The sequence below is a fragment of the Erinaceus europaeus genome, chromosome 14 (assembly GCF_950295315.1).
Source record: "Erinaceus europaeus chromosome 14, mEriEur2.1, whole genome shotgun sequence".
Classification (NCBI taxonomy): domain Eukaryota; kingdom Metazoa; phylum Chordata; class Mammalia; order Eulipotyphla; family Erinaceidae; genus Erinaceus; species Erinaceus europaeus.
In genome coordinates this window covers 74,335,008-74,361,493 of record NC_080175.1, presented here as the reverse complement: position 1 = coordinate 74,361,493, position 26,486 = coordinate 74,335,008, and the positions used below count along the sequence as shown (strand labels likewise).

At 39.9% G+C, this 26,486-nt stretch overlaps 1 protein-coding gene across 2 annotated transcripts in view; it reads left to right on the top strand.

Moving 5' to 3' along the window:
* Nucleotides 1-4,243: 4,243 nt before the first annotated feature.
* The window catches only part of ZMAT3 (zinc finger matrin-type 3), a 45,562-nt gene continuing 23,319 nt past the window's right edge, over nucleotides 4,244-26,486 (top strand). The window contains exons 1-2 of one of the 2 annotated variants that reach the window (XM_007518082.3): nucleotides 4,244-4,395; nucleotides 7,711-8,037. In XM_007518082.3, the coding sequence (XP_007518144.1) occupies nucleotides 7,768-8,037 (270 nt within the window). In that variant the 5' untranslated portion in view covers nucleotides 4,244-4,395; nucleotides 7,711-7,767. Of the gene's footprint in view, nucleotides 4,396-7,710; nucleotides 8,038-12,778; nucleotides 12,953-26,486 lie in introns of those variants that run through there. The other variant, XM_016185951.2, reaches the window with a different exon arrangement.

Genomic DNA, 26,486 nt, shown 5'->3' with positions numbered 1-26,486 from the left:
ACCTGCTTCATGACTTTCGAAGCGACCTCCTGCAGGTGGGGAGCCCGCGACTCGAACTGGGATGCTTATGACAGCCCTTGAGCTGTGCGCCATGTGCGTTTAACCCGTTCAGCTACTGCCCAATTCCGAAGCCTGGCAAGCCTGGGGTTTTTTAGTGAACTGATGCTATCTTGTCAGCCTGGCACAGGCCGTATTTTATAAACATATCATAACTCATGCAAAAATCGCAACAGCTCTACAGTGAAGAGACAAGGGCAAGAGGAACAGGAAGGCATAGACACTCAGCAGAGCCTGCACAGCAAAGGCTGGATCACTGGGCTCTGTCCCATGACGCAAAGGCTAAAGGATTTTTCAGGGCCAGTAGCCAGGCTAGGACAAGCCCACAGCTTGCACACTGGCATAGCAGGACTCTGTCTCCATCCTAAGTGCTGCTCTCTGATGAGAAAGGTCCACTGCAGGCTGACAGCCCTATGTTAGGCCTTTGTGTCTTGCCCAGAGAAGTAGCTCCCGCAGTGGGGAGACAGCTCAGCAACAGAGCATGGGACTTGTGTCATCAGCCTCCTGGTCCCTTAAGTCACATCTGGACTGGCTTCTCATACCTACAGGAGATGGTCAGTCTGGCAAGGAGCTGCAGGATGGCACACCCTGCTTGCAACCCTGGTACCTATCAGCCATTTCCTCATCCTGATAGTGTCACAGAGCAGAGACTGGACTGCTTTTCACAAACTTGTGTTACACATCTGGCTTTTAGGAAAGACTTGGATCCCAGTGTCCCTTAAAGAAAGCACTCAGTAGAGGGTGTCCAGAGAGGTTTCCCATTTTACCACAAAGCTGGAAAATCTACAGGTTTGAACAGGAGTTTGCATTAATGCCCTGAGGCAAAGCCAGGACTAGGAAGTGGGGGCTCCACCCTCCACATTTATCCTTCCCCCACACCATCTATCCACACACCCTCCGAGCAAGGACCTAAGGCCAATACTGTAGGCTTGTAAGTTGCTGGGATGACTGCCTGGATAGTTGATTGTCAGGGTTAGACTTCCTCAGAAACATTTCCACACAACTGGCTATTGCTAGCCCTTTGCCTGAAGCTGTTTGGCTTAAGGAAGGTTTCCAATATATATGGCCATATACAACAAACCCAAGGCTAACATCATACTCAGTGGGGTAGAACTTAATATTTTCCTCCTGAAATCTGGAATTAGAGAAGGTTGTCCACTCTCACTACTATTTAACATAATAGTCCTGGAAGTCCTTGTCTGTGTAATCACACAAATAAGAAATGTCAAAGCAATCTATATTAGAAAGGGAGAAATCAAACTTTCACTATCTGCTTATGACACAATAATATATGTAGAGAATTCCAAAGGCTCTACCAGAAACTACTAGAAACCATTAATAAATTTAATTAAATAGTAGGATAAAAATCAATACACATAAATTTGAGGCAATCCTATACACAAATGATAAGTCAGGGGAAATGGGGCAATTGCATTTACAATCTAACCCAAAATCATAAAACACCTTAGAGTGAATCTAAAAAGGAGGCAAAGGATCTTTACAATAGAAACTATAGCACATAATTAAAAGAACTAGAGGCTGACAGAAAGAAGTGGTAAAACATTTCTTGTTCACGGATTAGAATAATAGGTGTCATTAAAATGGCCATCCTACCAAAAGTAATCTATAGATACAACACAATTTCGTTCATGATGCCAATGATGTATTTCAAGGAAATTAAGCATCGTGTCCAAAAATTCATGTGGAACCACAAACAAACAGAACACAATAGCCAAAACATTCTTGAGGAAAAAGGAAAGTGAAGGTATAATATGCCCTGATTTCTTTTTTTTTCTTTATTGGGGGGGGGATTAATAGTTTACAGACAACAGTAAAATATAATAGTTTGCACATGTGCAAACATTTATCAGCTTTCCACATAGCAATTCAACCCCCCTCTAGGTCTTCCTCTGCCATCATGTTCCAGGACTGGAGCCCTCCCCTCCAACCCCACCCCAGAGTCTTTTACTTTGCTGCAGTACAGCAAACCTAATCCAAGTTCTGCTATGTGTTTTCCCTTTTGTTCTTATTTTTCAACTTCTGTCTATGAATGAGATCGTCCCATATTCACCCTTCTCTTTCTGACTTATCTTGTACCCTAATTTCAGCTTATATCACAAAGTAACAGTAACTAAAACTATGTGGTTTTGGGACAAAAATGGGTACTCAAAGCAGTGGAACATAATCAAGAGCACAGAAAAAAAATCTACATATATAAGGACACCTAATATATGACAAAGGGACTAAACCACTTAAGGAGAAAAGAAGGTCTCTTCAACATAAGGTGCTGAAAAACTGGACAGCCACATGTAGAAAAATGTGAAATCGCAGTTTAACAGACAAAAATGACACACTCAATTAGAAAAAGGACAAAAGATTTGAATAAACGGTTCTCTAAAGAAGAGATACACACAGCCCACAGACCTAGAAAGAAATGCTCTACCTCATTTATCACTAGGGAAATGCAGATCAAATCTACATTGATATTGCACTTTACACCTGTTAGAATATCCTACATCTATAGAACCGGAAATGACAGATGTTGTGGAGGATGTGGAGAACAAGGCACCCTGTGACACTGCTGGTGGGAGAGTGTTGAAACTAAAACTTAAAAGGGGCTTTGGCTGCAGCAAGGATTGACAGCGGGGCACTGGGAACGGGTTTAAACAATTCAAGGCTTTATTAGGGTGACACAGGGCTAAAAGGCAAATATCTAGGTACTGCAAAATAAACGGCTCCATTTAAGGTGAAGCAAAAGAAAGGTTTATTCATAAAGTCACTGTGAATGTGAGGGGAGAAGTCTAGCTAGGAAAATAGGCAAAACTCCAAAGTCCAAAACTAAGTTACCTAAGCCACCACGGTGAAGAGATCAATCCAAGAGATCAATCCGGAGCTACACAAACAGGAAAAGTACCATGATGAAGGTAATCCCATCAAAAAAGTGAGGTGCTGCAAGTCGTACTTATATACATCCTTTGGCAGTGTGCCCCACCTCAGTCATTCATATGCTAATTTCCCCAAATTCCTGTTGGGGTTCACAACAGGAAAGCAAACTGGCTTTCCATAATCCCTATGGAAAACAGTTTGGAGAATCCTTAAATGAATAATCAGTTGTGTACACGTGTATGTGATTTGAAACCACTGAACTAAGCAGCCACGTGCTTCTTCCTTCAGTCTGGGGGGAGATGAGGTGTAGTTTCAAGGTTCTGTTGCAGCAGTTCAGAGGGTTCTGAGGTGATTATGCTTAGTGAAATATGAAAGGAGATGAAAGATAACTACCAGATGGTTTTACTCATATGCAGAATCTAGAGATCTGAGTCACATGAACTTACAAAAAACAAAAACAACAACAAAAAACCCAAAACCAAACAACAACTCCACCTAGTCTTTAAAAGAAGTAAACAATTTATCAATTTTACTAAATCAATAACATAATTTAAGTAAGGATTTTTAAAGTGGTCATATTTTAGTGATGTAAAAAATTTTAAACTGACCTGTGAGAAAAACAGACTATATTTCCAAAAGGAAAAGAAAAAAAAAACCACCAAAAATCAACCAAACAGATGAACAACAAAACAAAACAAACAAACAAACAAACAAACCCCCCAAAAAAAACCAAAACAAAAAACCAGGAGCAAACAAACTGTAAGACTTGTGAGAATTATGGTGATTACCTTTGAAAGGTAGGAGAGTGGGGATACTACGGAACTCTGGTGGTGGGTGTGGTGTGCAACTATACTCTGTCATTTTACAACTTATTAACATGTTATTAATAACAAAGCAAAGCAAAAAAGACTGGATTATTTTGGCAGCTCTTTTCAGTCGTTTTAGTCAGCAACCAGCCAGGTGAGGGCAAGACTGGAATGAACAAGGTTGGTTTCTCAATGAGGACAGGAGATGAATGTTGGGAAAGCTCTGTCCAGGATTCCCCTTCTGGACCAACTTGCGTCATGGCTATCTCTAAGACTCTGCGTGCTGGGATCAGCGGGGGTGCACCCTCCTGGGATCTGGGTCTGCGTCTCGCTATCCTCGCCCCCCACCCCCCACAGCAGGCAACCAGCCCTGAGCTGACAGCTGGGGCCCGGGACCCGCGCGCCCCCTCCAGGGGCCAGTTCCGCCGCGCGCACGCGCAGTGGCCACGCCAGGCCGGCAGTCCCAGTCTCCTCCTCCTCCGCCGCCTCCGGGTTCCGCAGTCACTTCCTGCAGCTGTTTCCCGGCGAGGCGGCTCTGGTTGACTTTTGACAGTCAGCCTTCAGCTGCGGAGAGAGCTGGGGGCTTGGCCCAGTTAGCGGAGAGAGTGGCCGCGGCCGAGGCAGGCGGGGCGGCGTGCAGCCTGCGGTGAGTGCGGTGAGCGATCGCGCAGCCGGGGGCGTCTGGTCGCCCGCACCTGGGTGGTGGTGGGGGAAAATCTGCCTTCTCCAGCCCCCCAGCTGTCCCCGACCCTCCACCTGCTTGACACCCCCAGCAAAAGAGCCCTTTGTCGTGGTGTTTGCAAATATTTCACGTGCACTTCGTGGCGAGTGTGGGCGCGCAGGCGCCGGGGGGCCCCTGTCCGTGGGAGCCAGGGGTCCATCTTCAGTGGTGGCATCCTCCCTCCCGGGATGCAGGTGCATCCTCCCGGGGTGCAGGTGCATGCACGTCGCTGGGGCCAACGATGTCTGGGGGCAAGACTCAAGGGGGTAGTGGTGGTGGTGTGCCATCCAGAGAGGCCATCAGGACTAGACACCCAACATTCGCCAGCTCACCCAGGCCTTTTCTGCTTCTTCAGATTCCTCTCTTCTCTGAAATATCTCGCAGGTGTAGATTGCTGTTATACCCTCTTTTTCTTTCTTTACTCCTTCTCACTGCGTTTGCATGACCTCTGAACAATGATTGCTGACTATCTTTCTGCCCCCCTCCCCCGGTCCCCTTTCCAGGATTCTGCAACCCCTCCTTTGCTTCAGGTGCCACTCACCTGTTTCTGGACACTGTTATTTTTCATCTCTAGCTTTCTCTAAAGTAGCCAGTGATTGCCTTTTTTACACAGAGCAAGTGAAGAGTAGGCCTCAGTTCAGTCAAGACGAAGTATGTATGCAATGAGCCTCTGTTTTCCTTTTCAACAGGGTACATCTTTTTTTTGAAGCTTTGATTTTTTTTTTTTTGTCCTTTCACCCTCTTCTAGACCAGAACACTAACCCTTCACAATTCTTTTATTTGTGATACATCAAGCATCAAATTGAATGATTCCTAAGAACTTAGTGAGGACTGTTTTATTTATGTCAGCCATTAAGTTAGTCAGATGCTGTACTTGAGCTAGCCTGAGTCCCTTAGACTTTGGGTCGCTGTCACATTCCTCGATATCATCATGTAGAGGGATTGGTTTTATCCCCTTTAGGTAGATTTTTATGTTAATTTTTGTTTCCAGGCATAGTGATACCTGAAATGATTGTAATGTGTAGATGCTTTTGGGGAGTTGGCTTTTTTTTTTGGTTGTTAAATCTAACAAAAACTGACTGAGAGACCTCTAGCTATTCTTTAAAAATTACAAAACCAAATTAGGATGATGGGTAAGTCTGCCCTTGGTAAGAGTTTTTCTTTTTATTACCTATGTGAAAGCTTTGTGAAGGACCTTTAATTTGAAGGAAACCTGTGGGCAACACTAGATGAGATGCGTACTGATATTTCCTCAAGTGGAAGTGCAAGTTCATTAAGCATGTCCAGGCATGTCTAGCCAATTGGCGACATTTGATATTCTGTTTGCTGCGGGGTTTCTTTTATCCAGATGTTTTGTCACTCTTCTCCACCATTTGTCTTCTGAGCTGGCAGTGAGTATGTGGCAGCATCAGTAATTCTCTGTACGGTGTATAGTCTTTTTAACATTCTGAGTAATTATAATTAGATATTTTCAAACAAAAAGTCTCTAGTTTTGTTTTAAAGTATTCTGACCTCTGTACTTTTTTGATGTCTTTGCTTGATTTAATTGAGAGGAATAATATGATTTAGAGAACCAGATTTTTAAAAATGTATTAGGCTTTACATTGTTTCTTTTTATCTTCCAGAATTACAGATAGTCTTGGTACAAAACAGTCTTTCTGTTTAATAGTAAAATAATATTTGCTTTTTCTCAAATGATGTTAGGATTGATGAAGTATTGTTAGATGCTATGGCTGACTTGATTGTATTTTCCATGATGTGTGCTTATTAAATGTAGTGAAAATGACTTTTCTAAAGTTTATTGGTTAACTTTAGTCAATCTATTATCATCATTATAAAATGTACATATTTCTACTGAAGATGGAAAATTTCACCAGCTGAAAATAGCCACATTCTATTGCCAACTCAAAAGAAACTTTAATGGTACTTACAGAGTGGAGGGAGTAATGGGTTTTGAAATAAGGATTTGAATTTGGGTTAATTAGGATCTTGGGAACTCAAAGTGTACAGTGGCTCATCTAATTCTGGGCTAGATGATGCTATCTGAGTGAGAGACAGGAGAAATCAGGATGAAGATTGAAGACAGAACATACTAGGTTTATCCTGAGGGAAGCATTATAGACACCATTAATTATTTCATTAGAAAGGGAAAGGAAATAGCCAAAAGATGGAGGAACTGGACTTAGTAGTGGGGTGTATGATAGAGAGATATGTCACCCCATTCAGCATTACTTGATATAATAGGTAATTTAAAGGGAGAAATAGTAGTCTGACAATATAAGGGACTCATAAAAGCTGTATGAGGCAGAGCACTAAAGTGAAGAGCAGATGGGGAACAGGCAAACAACACACACGCAGCAGAGTGCCGAGGGACTGGTGACCTTGAGAAAACAGGCTTGACTGTGAGGGGCAGTACTTTTCAGCACTGTCCAGTTGTTGCTCATGTAGGACATTGGGCCAAATTTTGCCGGTTCATCCTTTCATCAAGAGAAACCATGAGCCTTGGGTTTCTAAACATTGACAGCTAATTTAATTAAAAAAAAAAATGAAAGCGAAACAAAACAGATCACACATATTCCAAACTGAGCACATCTCTTCTGAATGGAGAGTCTATCTGCAATCTCTGGTGTGAGAATTCATTGGCCCAACTCTCTAAATCTGAATAGTTGACCAGAAAGAAGCCTTTATTTTAACACTTGGTAACTTTGACTTATTCCTTGAGTTCCTTAATATTTTAGCTAGTTCTGGGCTGCTTTAGGGCTTCTAAGAAAGGACCCTCAATTGCATGGTTTGTTGATAAAACTTGGGTGGGAAAACCAGTTAGGATGGGAGAAAGACAGTTACTTAGAGTCCTAACATTTGTCCAGAAATGATTATAATCAAGAGTGTTTAATGGAGGCATGCCGGAGGACAGGGGTCTGGGTGAGGTGACCTTTGATGTCCATTTCAACCATGTGACTTCCAGATTTAATTAGACATAGATGCAGTGGTTCATGAACCAGAAAGATTGCATTTGGATCCAAGCCTAACAAAATATAGCCCAATCTATTAAGCTGCTCTCCATGGGAGAGCACAGTGTGTCAGTGTGAGACTTATAAATCTGTTGGATAAGGCAAAAAAAAAAAAAAAAGAAGAAGTTGGGGTTGGAGAAAGGGCCAGGAAATCTGCATGATCCTTTGCAGGTTGTCTTGCTGAAGTCACATTTTTAAATGAAAATATGTATTTTTGCTGTTGATTCAGATCTGAAGACCTGATTTCTTCTTGCCCATTGGATTATGCACAAGGCTGCCCTACCCAATGATCCTCTTGCAACACTCTGGGCTTCCTCCGCCTAAGCGGCCCTCATCCTCTTTTCCTATGTCAGTAGCCGCCAGGCCTGTAGGAACCTTGCAGCTTCCACCACAGAAGCCTTTTGGGCAGGAGTCTTCCTTGCCGCTGGCAGGAGAAGAAGATTTATCTAAAGGAGGGGAGCAAGACTCTGCCCTGGAGGAGCTATGTAAGCCCCTGTACTGCAAACTCTGCAATGTCACCTTGAACTCAGCTCAGCAAGCCCAGGCTCATTATCAGGTAAGAAGAAAAATATGGACCCTGTCCATTTCCAGGTTGTCTTTTCTGGTATGGCTGACTGTGTTTGAAACAGTCAGTTATCTGTGTTAGTGAATTAATTAGTGGATGACTAAATATTAGTTTGTCTAGCTAAAATCTAGCATTCCTACTTTAATGTAAAGTGTCACTTTTTGTAGAATAGGACCTCACTCCGACAAGTGTTTGAAACATGATGTACCATGCTCAATCCAGTGTCAAAATTGTTTAGAAGAATTAGTCGTATAAATATTCCCTCTCAGCTAACAAAATTTGCATTACTTGTAGGCATTATTATCTTTGAATCTTACACGTTTCCTATTGACTCTAGCCTTTTTTTAATATTATTTATAGTCACTGCTAAAGAAATCACATGTATATTTCTGTAGTGAGCATAAATGACATGGATTATTAAAACTTATCCTTCATAAAAAGGTACTCTGATATCTTTTAAATGCTTAGTGTGAACTGATACTTATTTCTAAGAGTCCAAACTTTTACCTCCATAGACAACATGAAATGCTAGTAGAAAGGGCATTTTACCCTTTATATTATTACCTAACAGCAAATGAAAAATTTAATTTTGGCTATAAAGAGAGAGTATAGTACACCTGTCAGAAATGTCCAATTATTTCTTTTTATCCTAGATTGCAGTTTGTATAAAGTAACCTAATTTACCTTTTTTTATATTTATTTTATTTATTTATTGCCCTTGTTGTTTTATTGTTGTTGTCGTTGTTGGATAGGACAGAGAGAAATGGAGAGAGGAGGGGAAGACAGAGAGGAGGAGAGAAAGATAGACACCTGCAGACCTGCTTCACCGCCTGTGAAGCAACTCCCCTGCAGGTGGGGAGCCAGGGTTCGAACTGGGATACTTATGCCGGTCCTTGTGCTTTGCGCCACCTGCGCTTAACCCGCTGCGCTACAGCCCGACTCCCCTTTTTTTTTTAAGAGAAGAGAAACCCAATATAGGATTGAGGACCAAACCTATTGCATGAAAGTGTGCCTTCTGGGGGCAATCACTGATTTAACTATTCTTTTTCCAGCTCTGACTTAAAGTGATGCTAGAGGTATTAAACTTGGGGCTTTGATCACTCAGGCATGAAAGTATTTTTGCATAACTATTATCCTATTCCCCTGTCCCAACTATTCAGTCTTTGCATGCATATTTGTAATAATAACATAGTATAGTAGAAAGATAATTTTCCTCACTTATTTGCAACTTAAAGTCTTTTTTTTTTTTTAGTTGGGGGAATTAATGGTTTACAATAAATACATTTGTATCAACACATCTGTGGGCAAATCATCTGTGCTAATGTGTAAAATTTCTCAATTTTCTTTAAATTTTAAAAAATTTTCTTTATTGGATAATGACAACCAGAAATCTAGAGGGAAGAGGGTGATAGAGAGGGAGAGACAGAGAGATACCTGCAGCATTGCTTCACTACTTGCAAAACTTTCCCCCAGCAGGTGGGGACTGGGGGCTTGAACCTGGGTCCTTGCTCATTGTAACATGTGTGCTCAAACAGGTGTGCTCCCACCCGGCTCCTAAAATTTCTCAGTTTTCTGCAAAACACTTTCACACACCCCCCACCTAGGTTTTCCTCTACCATCATGCACCAGAATTTGAAAGCCCCCCTCTCTCTCCAGAGTCCTTTGCTTTGATCCAGCTTTTACTTTATTTTTCCCTTCTTATTTCTCAACTTCTGTCTGTGAGGGACATCATCCCATATTCATCCTTCTCTTTCTGACTTGTCTCACTTAACATGATTCCTTTAAGCTCCATCCAAGATGAGGTGAAGAAGGTGAATTCATCATTCTTAATAACTGAGTAGTATTCCATTGTGTATATACCTTGGGTATAAGTCTTTTGTTTTGACCCTATAGAATGACAGTTGTATTACTGTTTGTCAGAAGTATTTTGATGGCGTATTATTTTCTTTGGAATTAGGAAAAGACAATATATGTTTGAGTTTATTTTGCCCGCAGGTGCAAACTTGAATTTGTTAGTTCATTCCTTAATTGTTTGAACCAGAGCACTGCTAAGCTCCAGTGAGTTTATGGTGGTGCTCGTGGTTGAATCTGGGACCTTCGGTGCCTCAGACATGAAAGTTGTTTTTATATAACCTCTTTGCTAACTCCCCTACCTGAATTAATGATCTTTTCTCAGATTTTGGCACAAGTCATCTTTGGTTCATAAAGCCATTTTCAGGTGCTGTCATACATTTCTTTCCTTTTCTTTAACTCCTGAGCTCATCTCCTCTGGGGACCAGTCCTCACCACATTGATTGAATACCTCTCCCCATCACGGTACTTTGTTTTTTTACCCTTTCAATTGGAGTTTATGGGAACAATCTATCTCAAATCTTGCTAGTTTCCCCTTTCATTTATTTTTGTGCCATTTTAAATTTTGTAGCCCAGGACTCACTTTGAAGCATCAAGGCTGGCTTCTAAAGTTGCTTTTTAGCTGTGTAAAGCCGCTAAGAACAAACTCATTTATGCGCCATATGCACATATAAATTATGCTTTACAGAGATCTGTTTATTTTCATGAAGGAAAACTCTTTAGGCAATGCCAGTTTTCAATATGTGTGTCTGGATTATACATCTATGTCCTGCCGTCTCTCTTCTCCTGTCACATTGTGACTCTGTTGACAGTGATGGATGCTTCTGGTTATACGGAGAGAGAATTCAATTTGAGCAACGTCACTGGGTTATAAGGCTTAAGCGAGATAAGAAACAGAGTCAGCATTTGTTTAGTTTTTCTTTCCTTTTGTATTGTTGTGCTTGGGCTCTGAACTTTGCCACTGGCAACACTAATAAATGTATTTCACTTCAGCATTCCCAGTGTCACAATGAATGTACAAGTTAGAAATATTAAGAAAGGGTTAAAAAGCTAGTATAGCCACAGACCCTTTGGAATGTAACTAAAATAAGCCTACTATCTATCTACAAAATGGAGATCCCCCCAACTCTTCATCTACATTACTCCAGCCTTTAGGTTCATGATTAGTCAACAATTTGTTAGGCTTTATATGTTAACTCTCCTTTCAGCCACCAGGTTCCAGATGCTAGCATGATGCCAACCAGACTTCTCTGGACAGACAACCCCACCAATGTGCCCTGGAGCTCCAATTCCCTAGCACCTTGCTCCACTAGGGAAAGAGAGAGACAGGCTGGGAGTATGGATCAACCTGTCAATGCCCATGTTCATTGGGGAAGCAATTACAGAAGCCAGATCTTTCACCTTCTGCATCCCACAATGACCTTGGGTCCATACTCCCAGAAAGTTAAAGAATAGGAAAGCTGGGAGTCAGGCGGTAGCACAGTGGGTTAAGCACAGGTGGTGCAAAGAGCAAGGACCAGTATTAAGGATCCCGGTTCAAGCCTCTGGCTCCCCACCTGCAGGGGAGTCACTTCACAAGCGGTGAAGCAGGTCTACAGGTGTCTGTCTTTCTCTCCCCCTCTGTCTTTCCCTCCTCTCTCCATTTCTCTCTGTCCTATCCAATAACATCATCAATAATAATAACTACAACAATAAAACAACAAGGGCAACAAAAGGGAATAAATAAAAAATTAGGAAAGCTATCAAGGGAGGAGAATGGGATACAGTGTTCTGGTAGTGGGAATTGTGTGGAGTTGTACCCCTCTTATCCTATGGTTTTGTCAGTGTTTTCCTTTTTATAAATGAAATTAAGAAAATAATAAAGGGTTAAGGAGGGGCTAGACAGTGGCACACCTGGTTAAATGCTCACATTACTGTGTGCAAGGACCCAGATTCAAGCCTCTGGTCACCACCTGCATGGGGAAAGCTTCACAAGTGGTGAAGCAGGGCTGTAGGTGTCTATCTCCCTCTCAATCTTTCTTTGTCTCTATGTAACAATAAATAAATAAAAATTAAAAAGAAAGGGTTAAGAACATTTGGGTAAATACCCAGTGATCAGATTTTTTTTTTTTTTAGTGGAAGTGTTGTTGGAGAAGGGCCACTTGAAATAAAGGGCATTTAAATAGCCAAGAACTTAGGGTAAAGATAGAATAAAGAATAAATTAGTGAGCTAAGAAGATAGTGTAGAGGTAGGTAGGTAGGTACCAGTCTGAGATTCTAGATCAGTCCCGAGAACTATAATATGCCAGAGCTAAGTGGTGCTCTGTCTACACTTTTTCCTGAAAATATAATCTTAAAAAAAAGAATAACGTGAATATTAATGAAAGTAGGACCTATTGGAAAATGAAAGGCTTGGTTACATATACAGCATTTTCTAAGAGTTGAGACGCAAAAATCTGAATAAAACCTATGTTACTTGTGATTCTTTTAAATTTTATTTATTTATTTTTTTAATTGGGAAGTTAATGGTTTACAGTCCTGTTGTTAGCCCAAGGGTACAATTTCTCATCTATTCTTAAAAGGATAAGATTCTTTTACAGAGGATCAAGGCTAAGTGGCCAGTGTAGAAATGTACAGAGCAATTTCATTAGCTAAGGAAAGCTAATCTTGGAAGTTGATATTAATGAAAGCTGACATTAAAAGTGAAACCTGGATTTCAACAAGATAGAAATCGCCAAGAGAAGAGAGCATGCATGAGAAAGTAGATGAGAGTAGTCATCAGAGTGTGTCATAACTGAAAGTTGAATGCAGTGGCGTAGAAGGAAGGCCGAGTAATACAGGCTGAAACATGCATCAGAGGTTACAGCAAGGAGGACACACTAACAGTTGGTGACTTCTACAGGCTGCCAAAGGCCAGGGAATCAGAATCATCAAGAAGCCAGACTTCACAGGACCCAATGATTACTGACTCATGAATCAAGTGGTTGATGGAGATGAAGTTTTATTTTCACTGAAAACCGGCTTTGTAATTTTGAATGGAGACAAATACACAGACCTCAGATGCATTATTTTGGTGGTAAGGGAGATAGAAGGGGTTGGTGGTAGCCATTTTTGAAGCTCAAAACATGTTCCTGTGAATTAATAAATCACTGTGATTACCTTACTCAAACTTCCTCCCCTCTCAGTTGATGGTGTTGTTGAAATTGCCAAGTTTCAAGTTGCCCAGGGTATTGTAAACAGCCCTCAGTCTGGTTTGAGCAGTGTTATACTAAAGTGTAACTAGATCATGTTCCAGTAATCTAGGACCCACAATGGAAAGTACTTGATAAATACTCCCTTTAAGCTCACTTTCAGCATTCTCTGATCTCTTTGTGTTCCCAGACTACAGCTGCCTAAGCTGCAACTCTTGTATATATATATATATATATATCTGGCCATAGGCTGGGGAGGTAGCCTAGTGGTTATGCAAAAAAGACTCCTAATGCCTGACGCTCTGAGATCCCAGGTTCAACCCCCATCTCCACCACAAGACAGAGCTGAGACAGACTCTGGTTAAAATAAAAAATAAATAAATAACCTGACTTCCCTGGGCTAATGACTTCACCAGTGTGTACTGAAACCCCATCTCCTCAGAGCCTTACCCAACTAGGAAAAGATAGAAACAGGCTGAGGGTATGGATCAGTCTGTCAACACTCATTTCCAATGAGAAAACAATTACAGAAACTAGACTTTCCACCTTCTGCTCCCCATAAAGATTCTGGGTTCATACTTCCAGAGGGATAAAGAGTAGGGAAGCTTCCAATGAAGGGGATGGGATACAAAACTCTGGTTGTGGGAATTGTATGAATTGTACCCCTCTTATCTCATAGTCTTGTCAATAATTAAATTAAAAATAAATAAATAAGTCCTATATCTGGCCACCACTGTGATTTAGCGCTATCCCTAGAACTTTATAAGCCAAAATACCCTCAGCTATTGTTTTATCTTTAAAGAGTATAAATATTCTTCCGTCTCAAGATTGTGGTTTTAGTTATACCTTAATTTACAGTGACACCATGGAGGAATAAAAGAAAATCTATCTCCATTTTATTAAAATCTTCAGGCTGTAGGCTACTTAGGGAAAGCTCAAAAGCACAAATTACAAAAGGAAGGACCCCTCTAGGATAGAAGATTAGTAACAGAAATTTTAAAAAGGTGAAAATAAAAATTGCTATGGTCTCCACAGTTTAAAGCAATGCCAACTAAAAGTTATCTGCTTATTTGCATGTCTATTTGAAAAAAGAATTAGCTGCACAAAGTAAATAAAAAAAACTATTGTGGACATAAGATTCATGTTCATAATATTTGGTAGCCAAGTTATGACCTTCCATATTAATTAGGCTCATCTGAAAGAGTAAAAAGGAGAAAAAGTAAAAATATATCCTTTAATTATTATGCTGAATAGAATGATATTAATTTGTGATGCAGAGAATGCAATTACTATCCCAAATTTTTAGTACTGAAAAATTGTCAGATGATTATATATGCTCTTTGTGGTGTTAGAGTCTATCACATATGCAGTTGCTCTGAGCCTGAGGTAACTCTTTCAATTTTTTAATTTCAGATAAATGTAAAAGAGAAGACACAGAAAGAGACACCACAGCACTGCTCCACTGATCAGTGGAGCTTCTTCCAGTACTGTGGTGTCACATGAATCTTTTCCTTATCACCCAGGTTTGAATAGCATGATCAATAATTCTAATCTCTGCTCCCTTTTATGTCTTCAATGTTCTTGTGGTTGTTTTCCAGCTGAGCTTGCAATGAAATAAAAGCAGTCAATAGACACTTTAGTGGGAGACAGAAACTCTCATAATTCTGCCACTAGCTGTAGCTCACCCAATTTCTGCCTCCCGATCTGAGTCCGTCCTACCTCATTTCTCCCAGTTTTAGAAGAATTAATATCCCTTCTTCTGTACAAGGCTTATTTCTTACCCTGTAGTCTGAATTTCATCATATCTTATGGTTTCTTCACTAAGGTCAAATTAAAGACATGTTTTTCTTTTTAAATATTTATTCCCTTTTGTTGCCCTTATTTTATTGTAGTTATTATTGTTGTTATTGATGTCATTGTTGGATAAGACAGAGAGAAATGGAGAGAGGAGGGGGGGAAGATAGACACTTGCAGATCTGCTTCACTACTTGTGAAGCGACTCCCCTGCAGGTGGGGAGCCTGGGCTCGAACTGAGATCCTTACTCCGGTCCTTGTGCTTTGCGCTATCTGTGTTTAACTCGCTGCGCTACCGCCTGACTTCCTATTTTTTTTCTCATATAACTCAATAGCCACTACAGCCTTCCCTTTACTTGAAAATTTTTGTTAGCAACCTTTGCATTCCTCTATCTTGTCCTTAGCATTCTGAAGACCTAAGTGTTCTCTTTAGGCCTTGATTTCTCATTAATTCTCCAACCTGCCTCTTGTGTTCTCATATATTCTAATGAAATGGTCTTTTCTTTTTTCTATATAATTTTTTATTAGTGATTTAATAATGATTGACGAATTGTGGTATAAGAGGGGTACAATTCCCACCACCAGAGTTCTGTATTCCCTCGCCTCCATTGGAAGTTTCCCTATTCTTTATCCCTCTGGGATCATGGACCAAAGATCTTTATGGGGAGCAGAAGGTGGAAGGTCTGCCTTCTGTAATTGCTTCTCCACTGGACATGGGCATTGACAGGTTGATCCATACCCTCAGTCTATTTCTGTCTTTTCCTAGTGGGGTAGGGCTCTGTTGAGGTGGGGTTACAGGACACATTGGTGAGGTCATCTGCCCAGGAAAGTCATGGTAGCATCTACAAATTGGTGGCTGAAAAGCATTAAGGTATAAAGCATAACAATTTGTTTAAAAATCAGGAACCTAAAAATAAGAGTATAGGAAGTGAAATTTGGGGTCTTCATGTTGGAAGGAGCTAGGAAGTCTATTTTAGGTATATTCCAAGGGGCCTATGACTTTACTAATTTTTGACTGAGCCCCACAGCTAATTTTCTAAAGTTAACTGTTGATCTAATAAATCAAATACAGCTTTTTTCTCACTTGATCTCTTCATAGTCTTTGTCACTAGAACTATCTTAATTCTTTAGGCATTTAAGGATATTTCTTAGAATAGTGACTGTACAGTAGCCATCTCATAATGTAAACAGTACCCACCTATCCTCCCTTCCTCACCCATCCCCTACTTTTTTTTTTTTTTCTCCATTCTCCTTTCTAGCTCTCATCTCCAGAAGGCTAAAGTTTTGTTTTGATACTGTCCAGGTGAATCACGTTAAAAAACAAAAAATCCTGTAACCACATTAAGTTTCTATGCTCTGCTTTCAGTTTGATTCTAGCTGCTGAGCACTAACATCAGGTTTTGTATTATTATGAGACTTCAGGGACATATTATTCACTAACAATTCTTCTTCCTTAATGTAATGACCCCATGCTATTCAAAATAAATCTTCAAATGGATAAGTTTTTCTTGAATATTGGAAATCATGTTCATTTTTCTTCACTCTGTATGTAGATTTTTATATGCATATTTTGTTTTTCCTGAAATTTTGAACTTAAGATAAAAAACAGGACTGTGATCATTCAAAATCTTGCTAGTTTCTTAATCTTTCCTTTTATTGGTTTTGATCCATTTCATGTATCTTCAAGAAATCCACTGATATCCTGTGTTGATTTGGATTAGTTGTTTTACATTTGGAACATGATTTCATTGTGTAGAATTTTGTTTTTCTAGAGCTTTTCATTACCTTTCTTCATTTTTCTTCTTACATAGTGTATTTATCATATCCTTATTTTTGCTTTCAAAGTCAGTGACACTATATTGTGTGGAATCTCCCCCTCAACCTTGTCTTGCTAAAATTTTGGATTTGCTGCACTACTGTCAAATTTGGACTTCTGGCCATTACTCTCTGGCTTGAGCTACTATTTTCTAACTATGCATATTTTCTTTTTTTTAATCTTGTTTTGTGGGATTACATATTCATATTACTTGAAGAAAGAAAGATATAAATGTATACTGCAACACATTTTTTAAATTAAGTGAAGGAGAAATGAGAAATAATTTCTTTCTGAGCTCTGACATATCTAAAATTGTCTGCAATGTGCCTTCATATTTAGGAGTTCAGTTTCAAGTTGAAAATAACTTTCTTCAGAGTGTTAATGGACTCTGTGTGTGTGTGTGTGTGTGTGTGTGTGTGTGTGTGTGTATGTATTTTGTCCTTACTGTTGCTAAAGAGAATTCTTACTCTGATTCTTGCTCTCTTATGGGCAACTCACTTTAATTTGGGGTTTTTGTATCCCAGAAGCTTTTAGATTCTCTCTCTCTAAATCTGTAGTATCTGAAATTTCACAATGGCAAATAAGTCTAGGTTTGGTTCTTTGTTCATTTGCCTTGGTCACCACCTCAGATCTTTTTAATTTGTTTTCCTTTTTCTCTTGAGATCTAGGGAACTTTCTCTGATATTATATTTTTGATAATATTCTCTCTCTCTCTCTCTTTTTTAATCCTTCTACCCCTATGCTGGACAGGTGGGCTGATTCTTTTGCTATTGCTTATCTCTCTAATTTATTTATTTTTAATTTAAGTTTTTCTTGAATTATGATTCTACAGTAATTTTTTCCCCTTTCTAAGATATTAAGAATATGCGACCCTGGAATTTGAAGTTAGAATTATGTTCAAATTGTAGTCCTTTTACTTGATCCCTGGTCTTAGAAATGCTTTTTTTTTTTTTACTTATTTATGTCTTCTGAATAAGATAGCGATGATAATTGAATGGTATTAATATTGCCTGCAAGGACTGTTTCCATTACCTGAAATAATCTTTAATATTCTTGTGTTGTCTTATAGTGAATTGAAACTTGGGGTCTGGAACCCTCATGCTATATACCATTTATTTGTGGTTTTGGGGAAGTTTAATTTAATTTATTTTTTAAGTTTGACTAACTTTCAGCTAAAAAATTGCACAAATATTTCTGCAGACTCCTTTTTCAGATTTCCTGATTGTTAATATTTTTTTTACAACTATAATCCAATCACTAACATCAGGAAATTGGCATTAACAGAAATAATACCATCTAAGCTCCTGGCTATTTATATTTCACCAGCTGTCTACTTCCTATTACTTTGCAGTTTTTTAAAGAGTTTTTTTGGGGGGCTGGATGATAGTGCACTCGGTGAAGAACACACATTGCCATATGTGAGGACCCAGGATCTAGCTTCTGCTCCCCACTTGTGGTGGGGGGGATGCTTCAGGAGCGAGTGATGAAGCAATGCTGCTGGTGTCTCTCTTTCTTTCTCTTTTTATCTCCTCTCTCAGTTTCTATCTGTCTTATCTAATAAAAATAGAAAAAATAAATAAAGGTCCTAAGGAGTGGAGGATTCATAGTGCAGGCACCCAGCCCCATCATTTATTACTTGGAACTTTATTGTGATTTAGTTTTTTCAAGAAAACAATATTTATTTTTGATTTACAATACTCTGACAGTTCAGAGGAACAGTTTCACACTCATATAGGTGTACAGATTCATTGTACCTCCGTCAAAACTCTTTTCATTATCAAGAGGACCCTCTAGCTGTTTCTCCCATTCCCACCTCCCTTCTCCATTGCTGTTTACACCGAGCCTAAAAATTAGTTTAAAATTAGTGGGGTGGGGATAAGTAGCATAGTAGTTATGCAAAGAGACTCTAACGCTTGAGGCTCTGAAGTTCCAGGTTCAATCTCCTGCACCACCACAAGCCAGAGCTGAGCAGAGCGCTGGTAAAAAAAAAAAAAAAAGAAAGAAAGAAAAAAAAGTCAAACAAAATTAATTTTGTTATTTTTTTCATCAGTTTACTTAGCTGTTTATATAGAATTTTACTTTAAGGGAGAAGAGTTTTTCCTCTTTTATGTATTCAGTTGTTGACTTCATTATGGATTGTGAATTTTTATTTTATTTCAGAGATAAATCTTCTACTTTTATTATTTTGTTGTTTATGTTGTCCCAGATTTGATCAGTGAGAGACCCTTCAAACTAGCACTGGTGTCCTTTTTGACAAGTTATTCCTAAACTTTGTGGCAAAACAAACTACTTTTTAAACATTTTTAAAATTTATTTGCTAATGAGAGAGCTACAGAGAGAAAGATACACACACAGAGAGAACAGAACACTGCTCTGCTCCGGCTTATCGTGGTGCTGGGCATTGAAACTGGGACTTTTGATGCTTCAGGCATGAAAGTCTTTGCTTAACTGTTATGTTGTCTTCCCAGCTCAAGACAAACTTATTAAAAAGTTTATTTTACTTTCCCAAGCCAACTATTTCATTAGTGAACCAGGTTCTTTTTATTGGAGAACGATATTTAGAAAACAAAATCTGAGTGCAGGTATGATCTTTGGAACTGACTGTCATTGTTTTAATGTATTTTTAGTGACAGAGCTAATAAGAGAGAGTTTGTGCGTGTGTGTATGTGTGTTTACACATACATTTATCTGTGTGTGTGCATATAATGAAAAAGTTCTAACTAATATTTCCAATTTCAGTACCATGTACAGTGCACACTCTGGCCTTCATTTTTTTTTTTTTAAATTATTATCTTTATTTTTATTGGAGACAGCCAGAAATTGAGAGGAAGGGGGAGATAGAGAGATGGAGAGACACATGCAGCCCTGCTTCACCACTCGTGAAGCTTTCCCACTGCAGGTGGGGACCGGGGGGCTGGAACCCAGGTCCTTGTGTGTTGTAACGTGTGCACTCAACCAGGTGCACCACCACCTGGCCCCACCTTCATTTTTTTCATAATGTTTAATTCCTTTCTTTGACAGTGAGAATCCTGTACTTTTATTCTTGACCAAGCACATTGCATATACATGTTATTTAAACACAGGATGCATATAGGATTGTTTGGGGATTGATAATCTGTATCCCTATGAGAGACAAACCTACTATCAGAGGATAATATTTGTATTTTAGTGGGTAGCATAGCATAGTGGTTATGCAAAAAACTTTCGTACATGAGACTTTGACATCCCAGGTTCAATCCCCAGCACCACCATAAGCCAGTGTTAAATGATGCTCTGGTAGGAAAAATAAAAGGATAGTTTTTTTTTTTTTTTCAAAAAATCTATCACAAGGAGATGCAAAATTGTACCCATGTGTTAACAATCATACTATAAACAATTAACTACCCCCAAAATGAAAAAAAAAGTTCTTTTTTTGTATGTTTAGCATTATAATATGTAATCAAAATAGTTCTTTATGGAATGACATAGGTTATGAAGATGCTGCCTTCCAGGATTCTCCTATGTAAAATCATATTTTTTCTTCTCACATTTAGTAAATATGGAGGAGATATTTTGAGACTGTGAATACATGAAGATTTTTTTCCTTCTTTCCCCTTAATTATAGTTATGCTATTCAGTTTTTTCCCTTATATTCAGGCTTTTTTTTGTGTGTGAGAGTGATATATTGGGTTTTTTTTTAATCCTTGCTGATTTTGGCTTTCTATCATTTTACTGGGTGCTTAATGATTTACATTATAGTTGTTGACACATGGATATAATTTCTCATATTTTTGTGATAGACTGATTTTTTTCAAAGTCTGTAAATTGTTCAGATTTTTTTTCTGAAAGTCAGAACTATGCAGAAGTAATACTAAGAAAGGATCATGTTCTGTTATCCCATGTCTGTTCATATTCCACTATTAGCTATACATTTTTAAATGATTTTACTCATATTTTGCCTCTGAAAGTTTGACTATCTGGTTTGCTAGATTTTATTTATTTAATTTCTTTTTGGTAGTTGCCAGGACCTCACCACTCTGGGATAACTTTATCAGACAGAAAGAGATAGAGACAGAGACAGAGAGAAAGATACCACAGCACTGACGCTTCTCCTTGTGAGACTGGGGGTCCAACCTTAACCTGCTTCTCACATCTGGCAAAGCAGGCACCCTTGCATGTGAGCTGTGTGGTCTGTAATGAATTTCCTTCACCTGCTTCTGTGTGTATGCCCTTCTGAACCCCCCCTTTTTTTTTTTTTTTTTGCCTTTTTCTACTTAGTGATAAATCAGGACAGTCTGAATAGGGAGTGGTTTGAACTGAAAAGTGATCTGTCAGCTTTACTTTCTTTTTTTTCTTTCAATATTTATTTCTTATGAGATACAGAGAGGAAGATAGGAGGGAGAGAAAGAGAGGAGAGAGAGAGAGAGAGAGAGAGAGAGGGAGAACACCAGAGCAGCACCCCTGTACATGTAGCACAGGGAATCAGAGAAACAGCTCAGGTGTGCAAATCCTGTGCTCTTCGACCTGATCTGTTTACCCTGGGTGCAAGTTTGTTAGTTTTTTAAAAAAATTAATTGATTTTTAATTTTTTATTGGGGGGACTAATGGTTTATAGTAAAAACAGTTGTTGGTACTAGTGTAAAATTTCTCAGCTTTATGCAAAACACTCTCACCCCCAGTCAAGGTCCTCCGTCACCATCATGAACCAGGACATGAAAGCGTACCCTTCAAGAGTTCTTTACTTGGGAGTTGGGCGGGGTAGCACAGTGGGTTAAGCGCACATGGCGCAAAGCACAAGGACCAGGGTAAGGATCCCGGTTTGAGCCCCTGGCTCCCCACCTGCAGGGGGGTCGCTTCACAGGCAGTGAAGCAGGTCTGCAGATGTCTTTCTCTCCCTCTCTCTGTCTTCCCTTCCTCTCTCCATTTCTCTCTGTCCTATCCAACAACAATAACATAAGTAACAACAACAATAATAACTACAACAATAACACAACAAGGGCAACAAAAAAAAAGGAAATAAATATTTTTTAAAAAAAGAGTTGGGAGTCGGGCTGTAGCACAGCGGGTTAAGTGCAGGTGGCACAAAGCACAAGGACTGGCGTAATGATCCAGGTTCTAGCCCTGGCTCCCCACCTGCAGGGGAGTCGCTTCACAAGCGGTGAAGCAGGTCTGCAGGTCTTTCTCTCCTCCTGTTTTCCCCCTTCTCTCCCCATTTCTCTCTGTCCTATCCAACAACAACGATAACAATAATAACTACAATAATAAACCCTCTGCACTACTGCCCAGCCTCCGAATCAAAGATCTTTATGGGGTACAGAAGGTGGGCGGTAATAGCTTCTCCGCTGGACATGGGTGTTGACAGGTCAATCCATACCCCAGCCTGTTTCTATCTTTCCCTAGTGGAGTAGGGCTCTGGGGAGGTAGGGATGAATCAAAGTTTTAATGTTTATACAGTGATCTCCATTAGAACTGGGTTTTTATTGATTCAGACCAGAGCTTCTGTCATACCTGTGGTTATTTAATTTCTTTTTTTTATAATTTTTTAATTTACTTTAAAAAGGAGACATTAATAAAACCATAGGATAAGAGGGGTATAACGCCACACAGTTCCCACCACCAGAACTCCATATCCCATCCCCTCCCCTGATAGCTCTCTCACTCTTCATCCCTTTGGGAGCATGGACCCAAGGTCATTGTAGGATGCAGAAGGTGGAAGGTTGGCTTCTGTAATTGCTTCCCCGCTGAACATGGGCGTTGACTGGTTGGTCCATACTCCCACCCTGCCTCTCTCTTTCCCTAGTAGGGTGGGGCTCTGGGGAAGTGGAGCTCCAGGACATATTGGTGGGTTGGTCTGTCCAAGGAAGTCTGGTCGGCATCATGCTAGCATCTGGAACCTGGTGATTGACAAGAGAGTTAACATATAAAGCCAAATAAATTGTTGAACAATCATGGACCTAAAGGCTGGAATAGTGCAGATGAAGTGTTGGGGGGGGGGTGTCCTTCATTTTGTAGATAGCTAGTAGGCATATTTTAGTTATATTTCAAAGGGCCTGTAGCTATACTAGTTTTTTTTTTTTTTTTTCCTCTGAGCCTGAAATCTGATATGCAGGTGTATCCAAGTTATTGTCTGGGGAGGTGATATCATGGCTGGAAAATTTTCTTTTTCTGGGGCCAATTGTTAGACTTTTCTGGCCAGTTCTTCTAAGTTACTGGTTGGAGAAATAAATGCCTCTTTGGGCTTCATTTGTTGCAGCTGAACATCATTGTAATCCTCATTTTCAGGTGATTTGTATAGCAGGAGTGAGCTGACTTGCTAAATTTATTACTAGGGAATACACGTAGCCTCCCATTCTATTCTCTTTCTTTTAACTAAAAGAGAAAGGCCTTGGTCTAGGCCATGAACAGACTTGAAACTTACCTTTCCTGGGGTGGGTGGAGGTCCTGGTAAAAGATGACAGAGGACCTAGTGGGGGTTGTATTGTTATGTGGAAAACTGAGACATGTGCATGTACAAACTACTGTATTCATTGTCAAATGTAAAACATTAATCCCACAATAAAGGAAAGAAAAAAGAAACTTACCTTTTGTCAAACTAGCATCAAAGGGTAAACACAGATTTTCCTTAGTTTTTAAAACTATAAGACTGTCCCAGCAAGATAACTCATCTGGTTAGTGTGCCTGCTTTGCCAAATCAGCCCCTACTCTGTTGTAAGATCTGGTACTGTGGTGTCTTTCTCTATCTCCTGTTGTCTCTCTCTTTGTATCTGTAAAGGTCAACTTGGAACAGTAAAAACCTGATGGTAACCAAAAAAGCAAAAGACTTTGAGAGTGGATAAAATAACCTTGAGTTCGTGTGGAGATGGAGAAGAAGTCTGAAGGGGGAGCTTTGGACATTGTGATATTTAGGGAATGAGAAACAGGTATAAGAGGGAGCCATAGAAGACTGCAGAGGGAAAGAAATTCATGTCTCCAAGTATGTCATCTTGCTTAGAATTAGAGCGCAATGAAGGCACACGCATGAACACTGGACTCTGGATGTCACTGTGACCCTGTTAGGAGCACCTTCAGGGCATGCGGTGGTCAGATGGTGGAATTCAATTCATAGTTTTAATTATCTGCTTACATGTTCATATTTTCCTATTTGTTTATTTTATTAGTGCTTTAATATTGATTTACAAAATTATAAAATAATTGGGGTGTAATTTCATACTATTTCCACCACCAGAGTTCTGTGTCTCCATCCCCCCGCCACTGGAAACTGCAGTAGTTCTCCCAAGGTCACAGATATTGACTGATTTTATAACTATATATCTCTATCTCTCTCTCTATTTTTCCATTTTTTTTCTCTGGTCTTGCCTTCACTTCTTTTCTTATTTATTTATTTATTTATTTATTTATTTATTCCCTTTTGTTGCCCTCGTTGTTGCCTTCACTTCTTTTCTAAGCCAGACCTACACCTATAAATACTTCTGGGTGTCTTTCCTTATTTCCTTTTTTCTCTGATAAGCAAAACAGTGCCCCGCTCCCCCTGGTGTTTTCCAAATTCACTTCCCTTTTCAGTGATGGTATAAAAAAAGATTCTTGGTAGCCAATGCTTCAGGTCCTGGTGGAATTGGGGATCAGAGCCCTCTGGTTATCTTCTCCTATCCTTTACCTCTCTGGAAGTATAGGGTGCAGAAGGAAGGAGGCCTGGCTTCTGTAACTGCTTCTCTGCTGGACGTGGGTGTTGGCAGGTAGAACCATACCCCCAGCCTGTTTCTGTCTTTCCCTAGCGGGGAAGAATAATGTGAACAGATGAGAAAAAAATACATTTTACTAGATATTCGCAGTGTATCCTGAAGCTGTCAGTCTGCCATAGAAAAGGACCTTGCGTGGTCCGGGAGGTGGCACAGTGATAAAGCTTCGGGCTCTCAAGCATGAGGTCCCGAGTTTGATCCCTGGCAGCACATGTGCCAGAGTGATGTCTGGTTCTTTCTTTCTCCTATCTTTCTCATAAATAAATAAACTCTTAAAAGAAAGAAAAGAAAAGAACCTTGTCTTGACTGTAGAAAGTTTGCCTCGAGCTCTGGCTCCACTGTTAGTCTAGAAAAAAGTGCTGGGAGGAATATTACCCTTGTTCTCTGGATGCAGTTTTTTAGCTCTCACATGAATAATACTAACAAATTTCTCTTATAGGATGTGTCTTCTTCTTCTTCTTCGCCTTCTTCTCCTCCTCCTTCTTCCTCTTCTCCTCCTCCTCCTCCTTCTCCTCCTCTTTCTCCTTCCTATTCCTCCTCCGCCTCCTCTTCCTCTTCTCTCCTCCTCCTTCTCTCTTTTTCTCTCTCTTTTTAGGAGAAAACGAGTTAATGCACATGAGAGTCCTTTGGTGAATAAAGAGACACTCTGAGTAATATTTTTGTAGAACTAATTAGATTATATCCATTTCATTACTGACTTGCAAGGTAGATTAGAGCATCATGAAATTCATATTTAGGAAAAAGCACATGAATGGCAACAAGTTGGTGGAGGATATTGGCCTCTGAAAAAAGTAGTTTTCCAGAAATAGGTAGGAAATGATTTTTTTTGGCTTTGTTCTCTTGAATTTTCTTTCTTTCTTTCTTTTTATTTAAGAAAGGATTAATTAACAAAACCATAGGGTAGGAAGGGTACAACTCCACACAATTCCCACCACCCAATCTCCATATCCCACCCCATCCCCTGATAGCTTTCCCATTCTCTATCCCTCTGGGAGCATGGACCCAGGGTCATTGTGGGTTGCAGAAGGTAGAAGGTCTGGCTTCTGTAATTGCTTCCCCGCTGAACATGGGCGTTGACTGGTCGGTCCATACTCCCAGTCTGCCTCTCTTTTTCCCTAGTAGGGTGGGTCTCTGGGGAAGCTGAGCTCCAGGACACATTGTGGGGTCTTCAGTCCAGGGAAGCCTGGACGGCATCCTGATAACACCTGGAACCTGGTGACTGAAAAGAGAGTTAACATACAAAGCCAAACAAATTGTTGAGCAATCATGGACCCAAAGCTTGGAATAGTGGAGAGGAAGTGTTAGGGAGGTACTCACTGCAAACTCTAGTGTACTTCTGCTTTCAGGTATATATTTTGCAGTAGTTTATGGATACATGTGAATATAAGCTCTCTCTCACAGAAACTGGTGTATATCTAGGTTTTGGGACTTTGTTAGAAAGTGAACCACCTGAGATGAAATTAGAGTATACTGTGAAAGGAAAGGTCTCACCCGAGTAATGAAGCTGAGGGGTTGTCATTCCACACGTGAAGTCTCTGGACACAGTCTGAAGTGAAGCATGTTGAGGTGGCAATTGTTGCGTTGGTTAGGTTGTGATCGGCGGATGCAATATTATTTGATATGGATTGGGAGAGGCATACGGGAAAGTGGGCCCTATCCAAGGGTTCCAGGACTGGGGGAAGTAGGGGCTCTATAGTGGAGATGTGAGGTTCCTGCTGTCTTAGGGTTCAAAAAGACAATGGATAGTTAATGTTATCATCACATTATTTGGTAATTGGGTTAACTTTGGAAAGTCCTTTTGTTATGGCTTGCTTTACAGTACCCAGTATCTTGTATATAGCTGTGCTATTGGATGCTTCTGATCTACTTGGTCTAGGCTTTTGAGAGAGTCTGCATAGCAAATACACAGCCTATATATGAAAAAGATTTAGTTTGTGTTTTGAAAAACTTTGAAACATAGAATTGATTTTCCCCCTCTCATATTAATTAACTAGTTATTTATATGTCTACATTTTTGCTAGGAGTGTACATAAACACCATTCCCACCAACCAAAGACTGTGACCCATCCCTCCCACCCACTCCCACCCCCCACT